The sequence below is a fragment of the Carettochelys insculpta genome, chromosome 1 (assembly GCF_033958435.1).
Source record: "Carettochelys insculpta isolate YL-2023 chromosome 1, ASM3395843v1, whole genome shotgun sequence".
Classification (NCBI taxonomy): Eukaryota; Metazoa; Chordata; order Testudines; family Carettochelyidae; genus Carettochelys; species Carettochelys insculpta.
In genome coordinates this window covers 304,012,782-304,026,939 of record NC_134137.1, presented here as the reverse complement: position 1 = coordinate 304,026,939, position 14,158 = coordinate 304,012,782, and the positions used below count along the sequence as shown (strand labels likewise).

Below are 14,158 nucleotides of genomic sequence, written 5' to 3'. Positions count from 1 at the left end.
CATTGAAGATCTCTGGTCAGTGCACAATAGCAGCCAAAAATTACATAAGGCTACCTAAGGAAACTGATAATTCTGTATCGCAGTAAACCCCCTACATATGGGTTAACACGACTGCTGTCTCCTGTCAGTGGAGGTAGAGGCTGGGCGGCTGCCACTGCCAGGAGAGATTTCCCAATTCTGCCAGGGGTGGCATCTGGCTACTGCCACTGCAAAGAGTGGAGAAACTGCTTCAGTCAGTGGCGGCAGCAGCTCCTGTTAGTGGCGGCAGCCAAGAGTCAGGATCTCAGCTGCTGCCACTGACCAGGAGTTGGGAAACTGATGAGGGCACCAGCCCTGGTCAGTTTCCCAGCTCTGCAAGTGGAGGGGACCTGAGGGCTGGGTTGCTGCCTGGTCCTCAGCTTCCCTCCACTTGCTGGAGCCAGGAAACTGACCAGGGCTGGTGCCCTCATCAGTTTCCTGGCTCTACCATGAGTTGCGTGAGAAATTTGACTTGCGTGGGGATTGTGAGAGCGCAACCCCTGCATAAGTTGGGGGTCTACGGTATTTACTATCATAATGCATCTATTTAAATCAAAGGTGCAGCCTCTCATGGAATACTATTTGCACTACTGGTCACCCATTCTTAAAAAATGAAGGAAAGATATTGCAGACATGTAGGTGATGATGTTTAAGACCGTAGGAAAAAATCTCATATGAAGAGAGATTGAAAGGGTTAGATTTACATTCCAAGGGATACAAAAGGGAGGGGACATGACAGAAGTGGACCAAATAATAGAGAAAGTTGATCTTTAACTTCTGCTCTCCATGTCACATAGGACACATTCAATTAAATTATAAGATGGGAAGTTTACAATCAATAAAAATATAACCCCAGAGGCACTGAGACCACCTACTTGGGTTAGTGAAGTCTCTGCTCTACAGCCTTGGCTGAGAGCCAGTTGGTTTTTAGCTCATGTGGTAGAGCACAGGGCTATAGCCCTTAAGGTTGCAGGTTTAATCCCTTATGCTGACAACCCATTGTCCATGGGCATTACAAAAGGAAATGCCTTTTTTCATAGTATGTAATTACGTTTGGAACTCATTGCTACAGGAATGGGTGTCATATAAAGAAAGATTGAAAAGATTGGGACTTTTTAGCTTAGAAAAAAGGAGACTAAGGGGGATATGACAGAAGTATAAAAATCATGACTAGTGTGGAAAAAATGAATAAGGAAAAGTTACTTACTTGTTCCCATAACAAAAGAATTGGAATCAAAGATTAAAATTAATAGGTAGCAAGTTTAAAACTAAGAAAGAGAAATTTTCTTTCACACATCACATAGGTCCATGAAACTCCTTGCCAGAGGAGGTTGTGAATTCCAAGACTTTACCAGGGTTCAAAAAAGAACTAGATAAATTCATGGACGTTAGGTCCATCAATGGATATTAGCCAGGATGGGTAGGAGTGGTGTCCCTAGCCTCTGTTTGTCAGAGGTTGGAAATAGATGCCAGGAGAGGAATTGCTTTTGTGATTACCTGTTCTGATCACTCCCTCTGGGGCATCTGGCATTGGGCTCTGTGGGCAGACAGAATACTGGGCTAGACGGACCTTTGGTTTGGCCTAGTGTGGATGTTCTTATAGGAAGTCACTGAGGTCAAGAGCTTAAGAAGGTTCAAAAAAGTATTGGATGTTTGTATGGTTATAAACATTGTCCAGAGTTGTTATAATTAACGACAGAAACAATTTTGGAGAGAGGTTGAAAACTTCAATTTCAATTTTGATTTGAGGAGTAAAGGGACTTCGAAGTTGCCCTGGCACTTCGAAGTACCGGCAGGTGAGCCGTGGCTAGACGTGAGTTGGTAGTCGAAGATGCCATGGGGGGAATTTGCTTAATGAAGCGCTGTGTATGCAGCGCAGCGCTTCATTAGTAAACTCCCAACACCCTAATTACCATCCTTCCTTCGAAGGAGGGTGGTAGTGTAGACAAGCCCCAGGTGTAGTTCATGTCTGATTCAGCATGGCAATTCTTATGTTCCTATGATTTTGGAACACCATTCTGTAAATCAGGCTATGTCCTGGTATACTCATTCTGTAACTGGGAAGAAAAGCTGCTTTCTAAACACACGGAAACAGCAAATAAGTAATTCAAAGATCATTACAGGATATGAGTGAAATCCTGGCCCAGCTGACATCAGTGGCAAAATTCCAATAGACTTCAAGAGGGCCAAGATTTCACCCTTTATGTCTTGCCTTATGTTAAGCTTGCAGCGTAAATCAAAATAAGCAGCTCAGTCCTTCTTAGGCTTTGAAGAGTGATGTATCCTTATACCCTATTTCGTATAGATTTTATACCCATATACATAAGCTTTGTTTTCACAGATCTAGCTGTCGTTGTCATTACAAAGGCAAAGTCTTCCAGCCTGGGGAAATCCTGCCCACACAGTCAGGCTCCTGGTAGGTTTTGACATTAAGAGTTCTATCTTTGACTCACCCAGGCCCTGACCTGTTAGTAGAACAGTATGAGCTGACCCCTGTGCCTCTGTGGTTCTTAATTTGGAACTGGGGCCTCACTGCTTCCAGGTCCACGTTTATTTTGTATGTTGGAAAAGGAAACCTTGAAAGACACTGGATTTAATATATGTTATAAAAAAGGCCTCTTAAACCCAGAGAAACAGTTCAGCCCACCATGTCTCAATATTCTGCACCTTTCCCAAAGTCACTGTGCCTCATTGCCCCCTACTGACTACAGCCCTTCTCCATCTGCAGGCTTCCAACACCCCTCCCTCAGCCAACAACTCATTCCCACCCATCTCCCCAGGGATTTTCCTTCCCACAGCTCAATCCTCTCCTCCCATCCTGGGCTAGGGAGGATCCTCCTGATCCTAGCTGTTCACCACCGCTCGCCTCATGTCATGTGGCCCCATTCTGCTCACGTTTGATGTGGCTGCCCAATTTCAATAAGTGCTGTTGAGTCCCAACACACAGGGTCTCAAGGCTGATCAACTGCTTGTGGTCACCCCTCTGTTAAGACTGAGAGGTGGCCATGTCAAACGTCAGTGAGTGGTGTATGACTCAGCACACCAGGCGGTGGTGCTGCTGAGGTTTGGCTCAGTCATGACAGAGAGGTGGCTGGGCCAGTTCGAGTGAGCGGTGTTGCACTGTTGTGCTGATTAGTGCCATGCACCCCTCCCCCACCCTTGCAGTTGTGTCATGTTGTTTCCCTGCAATGGGGTCTGTGCAAACTCATGGAGTGCACATGGTTAATCTGGGATGTATCACATTACCAGTACCCTGAGACACCCAGTTCTTGTATCAATATAAATAAATTATGCACAAAATTTTGAATGGATTTGAGACTTGTAGAGTTTAATGCTCATTCCCCTCTTGATCTAAAGTGTGTAAATTAAGTAGCATTTTTAGAATGCTCTCTAATTGCTAAGTTGTTTTTTAACATACACAGCGGTTGTGTGATTTTATTTTTCCTGAAATAAAGATGATTTGTTTCTTTACACCAGCCAGTGTTTGGATGGAACAATGAAATGCACTGAAACTGCTACAACAGCAGGTGATTTACATTCTTGATTTTACAGTTGCACAGGAAAAATGTTTGCTATTGAGTATTCATTTATTTGCTATTTGCTATTCAAAATACATCTTATCAGATGCTAAATATTACCACATTTTGTTACAATGTTTTTTCAGTCTAAAGATACTTATCTTGACCTAATTAGTTTAGGAGTGCAAGTCACAGCAATTTTCAATGCAATCTATATTCACTGAATGTAAATATAAATCACTTAAGTAAAATTGTTAAAAGCATGAGACATAGGTCAAAATTTTCAGACATTGACACCTAAAATTAATGCCCCCAAAATCCCTATTAAAGCACCTAAAAGAAGAAACCTGACTTTCAGAACTGTAAATGAGGTGAAATTTCAGCTGGATTTCTGATGGGACTTGTGAGTGCTCCAGACCTCTGAAAATCAAGCCACTTCACTAAGGGGTGATCCAAAGCACATTGAAGTGATTGGTAATTGACTATAATGGCTGTGGATCTGGCCAATGGTGCCTTGCTTTATATGCCTAATTATAGGCACTGAAGTTTGCAATTTTGAACCTTAGTTAATAGATATTTTTAATGATATAATTATATAGAACATAAACAAAAATTTAGAGGCTATAAACAAAAAAATTGCAGTGGGAAAGGGATAGCTCAGTGGTTAGAACACTAACCTTGTGTAAACCCAGGCTTGTAAACTCAGTCCTTGAGGGGGCCTTTCAAAGGTCTGGGGTAGGTTAGATTTAAAAAAAAAAAGAAAAAAAATTGTCAAGGATTGTAATAAGTCCTGCTGTGAGTGCAGGGGACTGGACTTAATGAATTTTCAAGGTCCCTTCCAGCTGTATGAGATACGCAAAATTTTCACTTTAATTGCAGCTGAACTCATATAAAATTCATGTAGTTTAAATAGTACGTTTTATTCATTAACACTTTTAAAAAGTAAATTGTGAATTAAAATAATTAGAATCTTCAGTGCAAAGGAGCTGCTGACCTCATTCAATTTGCATTTTACATTTGAAGTTCACACGTGCCCTGAAGGAAAAATCTACTATGACTGCAGATATCCAGTGCCTGGCTTACCAGCAGCAGGTGTGAACTGTGAAATTTCCTGTGCAAATCTTGCCATGAACTTCACATGTGTGCCATCACCGCCATGTGCAAGTGGTTGTCTCTGCCCCCCAGGGTAAGTGTAAACCAGAGTGTTTAGTACAGCCAGGGGGATAGGAATACTTTTTTCTTTCATGGGACCCCTTGCATACTGTCTTTTCTCTCCTTCTGATTTGCCTGCAAATGAATGAATTGATCATGCTCTTTTTTTTCTCCTGAGATGTAAAATAATAATTGTCATGGTTACCAGGCTAACTGTGCCACTGACCCTTTTTGTTGTCTCTGTGAGTGCAATCCCCAGAGGCACTAGGTCTCCTGCCTTGCCTTTTCTGCATGGAATTCTGCTGCTCTCCCATCTCAGATATGGTCCTAGGCTACAGGACCCTGTGCATTGACTCTACGTAGCCTTGTGAGTTTGGAACCTGTGGTTCTTCCCTTTGGGAGTCTATGTCCACAGGTGTGGTGACCCAAAACGGTCTTCCTAAGGTCAATATAATAAACAGGTTTATTAAGCCACAGGAACAAAGCATAACATTAAGAAAAAAAAATTTTAAAATAACAAAAGGCCTCCATTCATTTCTACCTTACCTAGGCTAGCCATTGTAACTCTTTGTAACTCTCTGGGGAGACCTGTCTAAGGAGCTCCACAAGAGGTTGATCCAGAGCATCTAAGAAAATGGTTCTTTCATTCACTCACAAGTACTTATTGCAAAATGTATACCATGCTCCACTCTTACCCCCTTTCTTGGGACACTTCCTGACAATCATGCTATTGAACTAACTCAACATATGGTGACAATGTATATCACAATAAACTGATCACAATACTGTATTAATTACCCAGCAATTTTCAAATCTGCCTAACCTAATATCCTTCTTTGACAGAGTTTTTAAAGAGCCTTGTGGCTGGAGGGGAAGCAGTAGATGCAATATATCCTGACTTTAAAGCTTTTGATATGGTCTCAAATGAGCTTTTCATGAACAAATTAGAGATACGGCTTAGATGAATGTATTGTGAGGCAGGTGCATAACTGGTTAAAAAACATACTCAGAGTAGTTATCGATAGTTCACAATCAAGCTGGAAGGGCACATAGCATGGAGTCCCATAGGGATCTGTGGCTCCAGTTCTGTTCAATATCTTTATGAATGATTTGAATAATGGTAGAGTACACTTAAGATTTTTGTGTTTGATACCAGGCTGGGAGGAATTGTAAGTGTTGTGGAGTATAGGATAAGAAATCAAAACCATCTGGGTAAACTGGAGAAATGATCTGAAATAAACAGGATAAAATTCAATAAGGACTAGTGCAAAGTACTATGCACTGGAAGGCATAATCAACTGTACAAATACAAAATTGAAATTGTCCAGGAAGGAGTACTGCAAAAAAGGATGTGGGGTTATAGTGAATTTCTGACTAAATATGAATCAGCAGTGTAATGCTGTTGCAAAAAAAAAAAAAATGGTACACAAGCAACACAGTAGGATTAGCCAGTTCTCTGGATCATCAGTAGGTTCTCCAGTGACCAGCAGCATTCCATAGAAAACAGCAGAAATCCCATACTTTAGGTAGTTAGCTTTTCGCTTTAAACAATAACATGAAATTATCTCAAATAGAGAACCAAATTGTGGGTTTTTTTCTATCTTGAAGGATGGCAGAGCATAAAGGGAAATGTTATGTTCCTGAGAGTTGTCCATGTACCTGGAAAGATTGGGAGTACCTGTCTGGAGAAGTGATATCTACACCTTGCTATACCTGGTTAGTGACTATCATGCTTTACATATTTCCACAACCTCACTGCCTAATAATAAAGTGAACTTTTATACTTCAAAATTTGAACCTATACTGAAAAACATGGTGGCAAGGGAAGGGAAACATGAAGAAAGAGAAACTGTGAAGAAGTATACAAGAGAAAAGTTGCATATAAAATTAAGGGTGAGGAAGCTGGTTGTTTGGTAGTTCAGGATACCACTAGATGAGCTGACATGCTGTCTTCCAATACAGCTTGGGGCTTAATGCAGGATGAGATCTACTTAGCATAAGTGTGGATACCAGAATGTGCTCATTAACCAAGACTATGAACAAAAGTTTTATAAAAAAATTAAAGGAAATAGAACTATAACTAAACAGCATTAAAATGCGTTTAAAATTGAAAAGATCATACCTGGATTACTTTTACCTCTCTCCAACCTGGCCTCCATTGGTACAACCATAGTTATGCAAGTGAGAAAAAAATATGACTGGGGTGGGTGATAGCCTGTTTTCACTTGCTTTGTAGTCAGCTTGCAGATACAATTTAGTGGCAGTGTGAAAATGTTATTAGCAAATTGTATGAGCCCATAAAATTAATTAAACATGCATAACCAGAGGCACTGGAAATGTTGTCATTTAGAAAAGAACAACTCCATTTACTTGACAGCAAAATTTTGCTCTCCAAATATAAGCAACTATGGGCCTCATTTGGGACAAGGAAATCCAACTGAGAGTAACAGAAGATCTTCCCGTATTGAACAAATGTAGATTCTGTCTCACGAAAAAATCAAAATGAATCAAGAACAGAAAGTCTTTAGTATTGTGAGAATCAGATGTAGGTACTGTTTAGTGGCATCATGGTGCTGGAGTTTCCATCCACCCCACAGAGGCAGCAGGAATGCTCTCATGTACCACAGAATCAGTAGGGTTTTCATAATAATTTTCTGCACATTATTTTTCAAATATGTGAGTTTAAGGCCACACTTTTGCCACTTCTGCAACCCTAGCAAGCTCACAGTTCCAGGGCAGCATGCAGCACAACTCTGGGCATGCACATTTTCCCCTTCTTTGATTTTTTTTTTGTCACAAGTCAAAATAAAGAATGTTAAAAAACAAAAACAAAAACAAAAAAACCACCTTCCTTGAAAAATAAGGAGGGTTTGAAATGAAAATAGCCTTTCTCTGATGTGTAATGGACTGTCTTGCCTTTGTAGTGTTTGCAGGCGTGGGGTATTCACATGTACCAGTTATCCATGTCCTGCCATGTGTACGGTTTATGGGGATCGACATTATTACACTTTTGATGGGCTGGAATATGATTACATCAGTGACTGCCGAGCTTATATAGTGAAGGTAGGAGAATTTTTCTCACTCCTGTAAGTAAGTAAGTAAGTAAGTAAGTGTGTGTGTGTGTGTGTGTGTGTGTGTGTGTGTGTGTGTGTGTGTAAACCTATATATAGATATAGTATGTGTTTATATATACACACACACGCACACACACAAAAGATATAAAATTATTAAAGAAACAGAGAACTGGACTTGCAAAGTCAGCCTCCACATTTTTTCGAATCAATAGCTGATATGCAGAAAAAAGCCATTAATAAAGAGAGTGCAACAGAGATGTAAGGGAGAAGTGAAATCTATACAGAACTATCCTACAAATGGCTTTTTGTGAGAACACAGTTTTGAATATGATGGTGATGATTTTTTTTTAACCATAATGGCCATAGATGTTCCAAGGCCAAATAAAAGACAAGATCCTTCTCTGCCCTACCATGATGAAGGAAGACCAATCAAAGGGGTGTGTAGAGACCACTCTCATCAAGCCATCTCCACAACTGGAGTTCCCTCTTTGCTCCTCCCTATGTTTCTTTTAGATTTAAGCTCTTTGGAGTAAAGGCTGTCTTAATTTCTATACTCAACCCTGAGGAATAAGTTGTCAGCCTTAAAACGAGCAGTGGATCATGGAAGGCATAGGAACAGTTTAAGAGTGGCTGACCATTATTTGTACCTTGCTAGAAGCCATGCTAACTGTGTAAGTAATTGCTTAGCACTTTTCCCTCTGAGATTCAGAGAACAATAAAAAGTGATAATGCAGTTTCAAAATGACAGCTGTGCTGCTCTCACAGGTTATGTCTGCACTGCAGTTGGAAACCCGTGCCTGGACATGCTAACTCAGGCTTGAGCTGAAAGCCTCTTTAATTATGGTATTGATGTTTAGGTCTGGGGGTGGAGCCCTAGCTTTGGGACCCTACATGATGAAAGGTTCCCAGAACTTGGGCTGCAGCCTGAGTCTGAACGTCTGCACTGCAATTAAGCAGCCTTTTAGCCTGAGTCCCAAGAGTCCAAGACTGACAGCTGGCACGGGCATCTAACTGAAGTGTAAACATATCCAGAGGCTGCTTTCCTGTGAGAGTAGCTAGCATGGAAACTACTGTGCAGCTAGATAAAGCTCTTCTATTTGGCTGTGTATTGATTTGTTTTGTATCACATATTCATTTATAAAGTACACTTGGCATAGTTTCTAGGTGCCTGATCTACAATGCCCAAATCAGGGGAAGTCTTTCCATTAACTTTAACGGGATCTGGATTAGACCCTAAATGCATGTGTCTACTTAAACTCAGGTGTGCTGATTGAATAAAAAAGCCACACATTTCTTTATTATGATTGGCTTGCCACTAGGTACTAATGTTCCTAATAACAAACATTTGCATTATTTGCCTATTTTATGTAGAAATACCATTACTGACATTTCTAAACACATCCTCCTGTTTTTAAAAAACACGTAAATTATTTCTTCTTCTTGGCTGGTGCTTGTGGTAGTGTTTAGAAGTGAGAATCTGGTTTGGAATTCCAGTAGTGTTTTACAAAAGAATGTTTTCCTATGCCAGTGTGTGACTCTGGTACTTTTAACTCTCTAGGGCTATGTCTACACTTGCCCCAAATTTTGGGGAATAAAGAAAGCATTTGGAAGTAGTGCAGGCACTTCAAATTGCCTGCGGCTACATGGCGTGCTGGCACTTTGAAGTTTGACACTTCAAAGTTGCCATGGGGAGAATGAGCCTAATGAAGTGTTGCATAGTCATCGCGGCACTTCATTAGTATTCTCCTATCTGGCTGATTACCATGCTCCCTTCTAAAAAGGGGGCAAGTGTAAACATAGCCTAATAGAAAGCACAGCTCCTCGTACATTATTATTCAAAATGTTTCACAGAAACTTTATAAAATACTCATAACTGTACGAAATAAAGCAAAATTATCCAAGTGACACCAATGTGAACCTACATTTTGGGGATCTTTGGTCTAGAGTTTTTACATCCATTTGCAGAGTATGATTCACAATGGTGATTCACACCTACCTTCTTCCAAAAGCCAAAACAAACAAAACCACAAATAACTAAATTCCTGATCTGTATCAGGACATCTTTTAACTTGATGTTACCTTATTTGTAAAATCATTTTGGCATGCGTGAGCTGGAAAATTAATAGCCATCTCTTAGTCTGTAAATCACCCAGCTAGACAAGTACAGCTTTTAGGAGGCTGTGATTATCTTGCTGATCCTTCACTTGTCCATTCCAGTTTCACCTGCCATTCTTCTTCAGATTATTATTTTTTTTTTAAATTAATTGCTGGGAACATATAGCGTTCTAAAGTCCAAGAATGGAGCTGGCAGTTGCATAGTAAAGGCATATGGCACATTGCCTGTCGTCCTTTAATCCAGTGAACAAGATGACACAAGTGATGAAAATGCTGCCTATGTAGGTTGGTGATATCAGTACTAGCCTTGTTATGTTGGAGACAGGTGCAGTGGTAGGCCTACCTGGAAACCTTTCAAACTCTGCTTGTTTTTTTTTTTTTTTTAAATTAAGATATGCCTGGTTCACAATAGCTAATTTGTTCATGGTCCTCAGGTTGCACTGTAGTGCTGATGGATTTCACCACCCCTACAGAAGGATTGTTTACTGCAAGCCAGGCACTGTATAATGATTGCTGGAGTAAATAGTGTTATTTGTTCCACTGTGTATGTAAAATGTTTAGAGGCAGTGAAAAGACTTATTTGTTCCATAGTTATGATGATGATTTATCAGACCGTTTCCATGACTCTCCTACTGAAAGGATAGGAGGTTTCTGCTTTAAATATTTGTCCTGGGGTTTAGGTCAAACTGTTTAACTTCCTAGTCATTAAATTCAATTTATTTAGCTGGAACTCTGGAGTATATGTGCTGTAGATACTCCAACTGAATATTAAAGTATCCACCTTGTCTATCATATTTCATAAACACTGCATATAATGTAAATAGGTGTAATTGGCATGTTACTTGAGGGAGCATGAACATGATGGTTCACATGCATATTGATCCAGGGCTCAGCCTTTGATTCTGCACATTTGTTCATTTGCATACACATTGTATGCATAAACAAGCACTCGGGGGAGGGATAGATCAGTGGTTTGCACATTGACCTGCTAAACCTAGAGTTGTGAGCTCAATCCTTGAGGAGGCCATTTAGGGACTGGGGCAAATAGATATCAGGGATGGTGCTTCATTCTGCCAAGACAGCAGAGGATTAGACTCAATGATCTCCCAAGTTCCCCTCTAGCTCTAGGAGACATGTATCTCCAATTATGTATAACTTGTTTGTGTATTGATAACAAATAGATTTATATGAAGAAAGAGGCCACTTTTTGCAGTTATAGTAGCTCATTCCTAATTTAGAATATGCAGTGATCTTCTCCTCCTAACTATCCTACCCATTTTTCAGTCATCTCCATTATTATTATTATTATTATTATTATTATTATGCTCAGAAATCCCGGCTGAGGTTGAGATCCCTTTTTGCTAGGCACTGTGCAGAGGCATTATAAGAGACTCTTTCTCTGCCTAACAGTTTGTAATCTAAATAAACCAGACAGTTAGAAGGTAGAACAGGAACAGGCACAAACCATTGAAGTAATTTGCCCAAGGATATATAGCAGTTCAGTACCAGAGCAAGTGGTAGACCCGCCCCCACAGCTTCATAGGTCTGTGCTCTGTTCACCCATTTGCTACAAAGTACAGTAGTCCCTTGACTTATGCAAGGGTTCCATTCCCATGCACCCTAGCATAACTCATTTCTAGAAAGTCGTGGGGCGGCTTTTCTCCCCGGTGGAACTCATGTTCTGCAGCCAGGGAAGCTGCAGGAGCACCTGGAGCTCCTTTTGAAAGGTAAGTCCTGTGGCTGAGGCGGGGTACGAGGCAGTTGGGGAGGGTTAAGCCTGGTGGTGGGCTGTGGCCATGGGAAGGGACAGGGGGGTTAAGCCTGGGGTGGGTTAGGGCTGCGGGGCGGGGGCGGGCATTGGAGTTAAGCAGGAGCTGGGCCGTGTGTGTGAGCGGGGATGTTGAGATGGAGCGGCGTGCAGGGGGTTGAGCTGGATCTAGGCCACAGGGGTGTTGAGCTGGAGCTGGAGCTGGAGCTGGAGCTGGAGCTAGGAGTGGGGGGTTAAGCTGGAGCTGCGCAGGGGGAGACTGAGCCCAGGCCAGGGGGAATTTGTACTGCGGCTGAGGGAGGTTGAATTGGGACCAGGGGGTTGAGCCAGGGCCCAGGGGGAGCTGGATTTTGAGTTGTGCTTAACTGGCGTTAAAACAAGTTAAGCTCAACTTGAAATGGTGCATTTTGAGGATTTACTGTATTTCCCTAAAAAGTAACGTTATGGTTATTTAACAGCGTATCTGATGTAATAATGTCAAATGATAATTCCAACTTGTTGGTCTTGGGTGGAAGAAGAGAATGGAAATTATTAACATTAGAACTTCAGAGTTATGAACACCTTGGGAACTGACATTGTTTATAACTCTGAAATGTTTGAAACTGTGAATGAAATATTGTAGTGTTTCTTTCAAAACTTTGCCAGTGAACATTGACTTTCTACAGTTTTGAAACTTTTCTATGCCAAATTAATATGCTATTTTTAACCATTGAACTTAAATGAAAAAACACAGAAACAGCTTCTTTACCTTGTCAGATATTTTTTAATGTTCTATTTATTTTTATAGTAGATTAAGTTTTACATCGGTACTGCACTGTATTTTCTGGTAGGGAGGCTCTACTGTTACCTGATTGTATACTTCTGGTCAGTTTGTAACTTTCTGGTGCTCCTAACTCTGAAATTCTACAATACGTACTTATTGTATTGAAGCAGATTCCCAAAATATCATTTTCCATTTTCTGCAAGGAAAAAACCCACCACTTTAAAAGGTGCACATTAATTTGACTAGTATCAGAGGGGTAGCCGTGTTAGTCTGGATCTGTAACAGCAACGAAGGGTCCTGTGGCACCTTAGAGACTAACAGAAAAGTTTTGAGCACGAGCTTTCGTGAGCAAAGACTGCATCTGATGAAGTGAGTCTGTGCTCACGAAAGCTCATGCTCAAAACTTTTCAGTTAGGCTATAAGGTGCCACAGGACCCTTCATTGCTGTTATTAATTTGACTGATTATTAATTCAGACTACTCTGAACCAGATTTTCAAATAGATTAGGTGAACATTTGCAAATCTGATTTGCACATGCATAGAATCATAGAATAACAGAACTGGAAGGAACCTCAAGAGCTCACCAAATCCAGTCCTCTGCACTCATCACAGGACCAAGCACTATCTACCATCCTGGATGAGTTGGACAAAAACCTGCTTTTAAAAATCTCCATTGATGGAGACTCCAGAGCATCCCTAGCATTGGTGATTCTTGATAGTACTCAAAAGGTAAGCCATTCCCCTGGGCCACTGCCAAAATTTTAATAGGTAATCAGGGAGCTCCTACTCCCTCCCTTTTCCTCTGAGTGGCCCTCCCTACATCTCTTTGCAGGTGCTAGTTGCCTCTGGTCTCTAGGAAATTTATTCCCACGCTTAACCACCCTGGCAGGGAGCTTTTTCTAAAGCTTTCCCTTACTGCAATTTAAGCCCATTGCTTCTTGCCCTATCATCAGCTGTTACAGAGGATAATTTTTCTCACTCCTCCTTGGAATATCCTTTTAGATACTTCAAAACTGTTATCATGTCCCATCCCAGTCTTCTCTTTTCCAGACTAAACAACCTCAATTATTTCAGTCTAGCTAGTCTGATCTTGTTTTGTGCCTCGGCCTTCTGATTTTGCCCCAAGAGAGGTGTATTATTTATTTATATTCAACCTTTGTAATTTGACCTAGTTCTACTTTTTGTAGGACTCCTGTTTTATTTTTAGGTCATTCAAGATGCCTGGTTAAGCCAGCGCAGTCTTTTGTCTTACTTCCTATTTTTGCCATGCAGTGGAAAAGTTTGCTCTTGATCATGTCTCTCTGAAAAAGTGCCAACTCTCTTCAACTGTTTTTCCTCTTAGACTTTCTTTAGATGGGCTCTCACCTATCAACTCCCCAAGTTTGCTAAAATCTGTCTTATTGAAATACATTGTCTTTATTTTGCTGTTCTGCTTCCTGTCATTTCTTAGAACCATGAACTCTTATCATACCATGATCACTTCACCCAAGCTGCCTTCCACTTTTGAATTTCCAGCCAGTTCTTACCTATTTGTTAAAAAGTGAATCTAGAAAAGCCTTCCCCAATAGCTTTCGTCACCTGAAATAAAAGTATAATTAGCATGAGTACACATTTGGAACCCACTGGCAAGATTGACTTTATTAGAAAATCTGGCTTGTCATTCCAATAGTAACATGTGATCTGTAAAAGGGAAAGAAGGATAGCCTGACATTTAAAAACTATGTAACCATTCTGTCCATTCTCTTAGACT

At 40.7% G+C, this 14,158-nt stretch overlaps 1 protein-coding gene across 1 annotated transcript in view; it reads left to right on the top strand.

Annotated features, from left to right (window-relative positions):
* OTOGL (otogelin like) overlaps nt 1-14,158 on the top strand; it is a 153,383-nt gene that overhangs the window by 42,138 nt on the left and 97,087 nt on the right. The window contains exons 18-22 of the mRNA XM_075003706.1: nt 2,360-2,434; nt 3,496-3,545; nt 4,560-4,722; nt 6,297-6,404; nt 7,613-7,751. Of these exons, the coding sequence (XP_074859807.1) occupies nt 2,360-2,434; nt 3,496-3,545; nt 4,560-4,722; nt 6,297-6,404; nt 7,613-7,751 (535 nt within the window). The remainder of the gene's footprint in view (nt 1-2,359; nt 2,435-3,495; nt 3,546-4,559; nt 4,723-6,296; nt 6,405-7,612; nt 7,752-14,158) is intronic.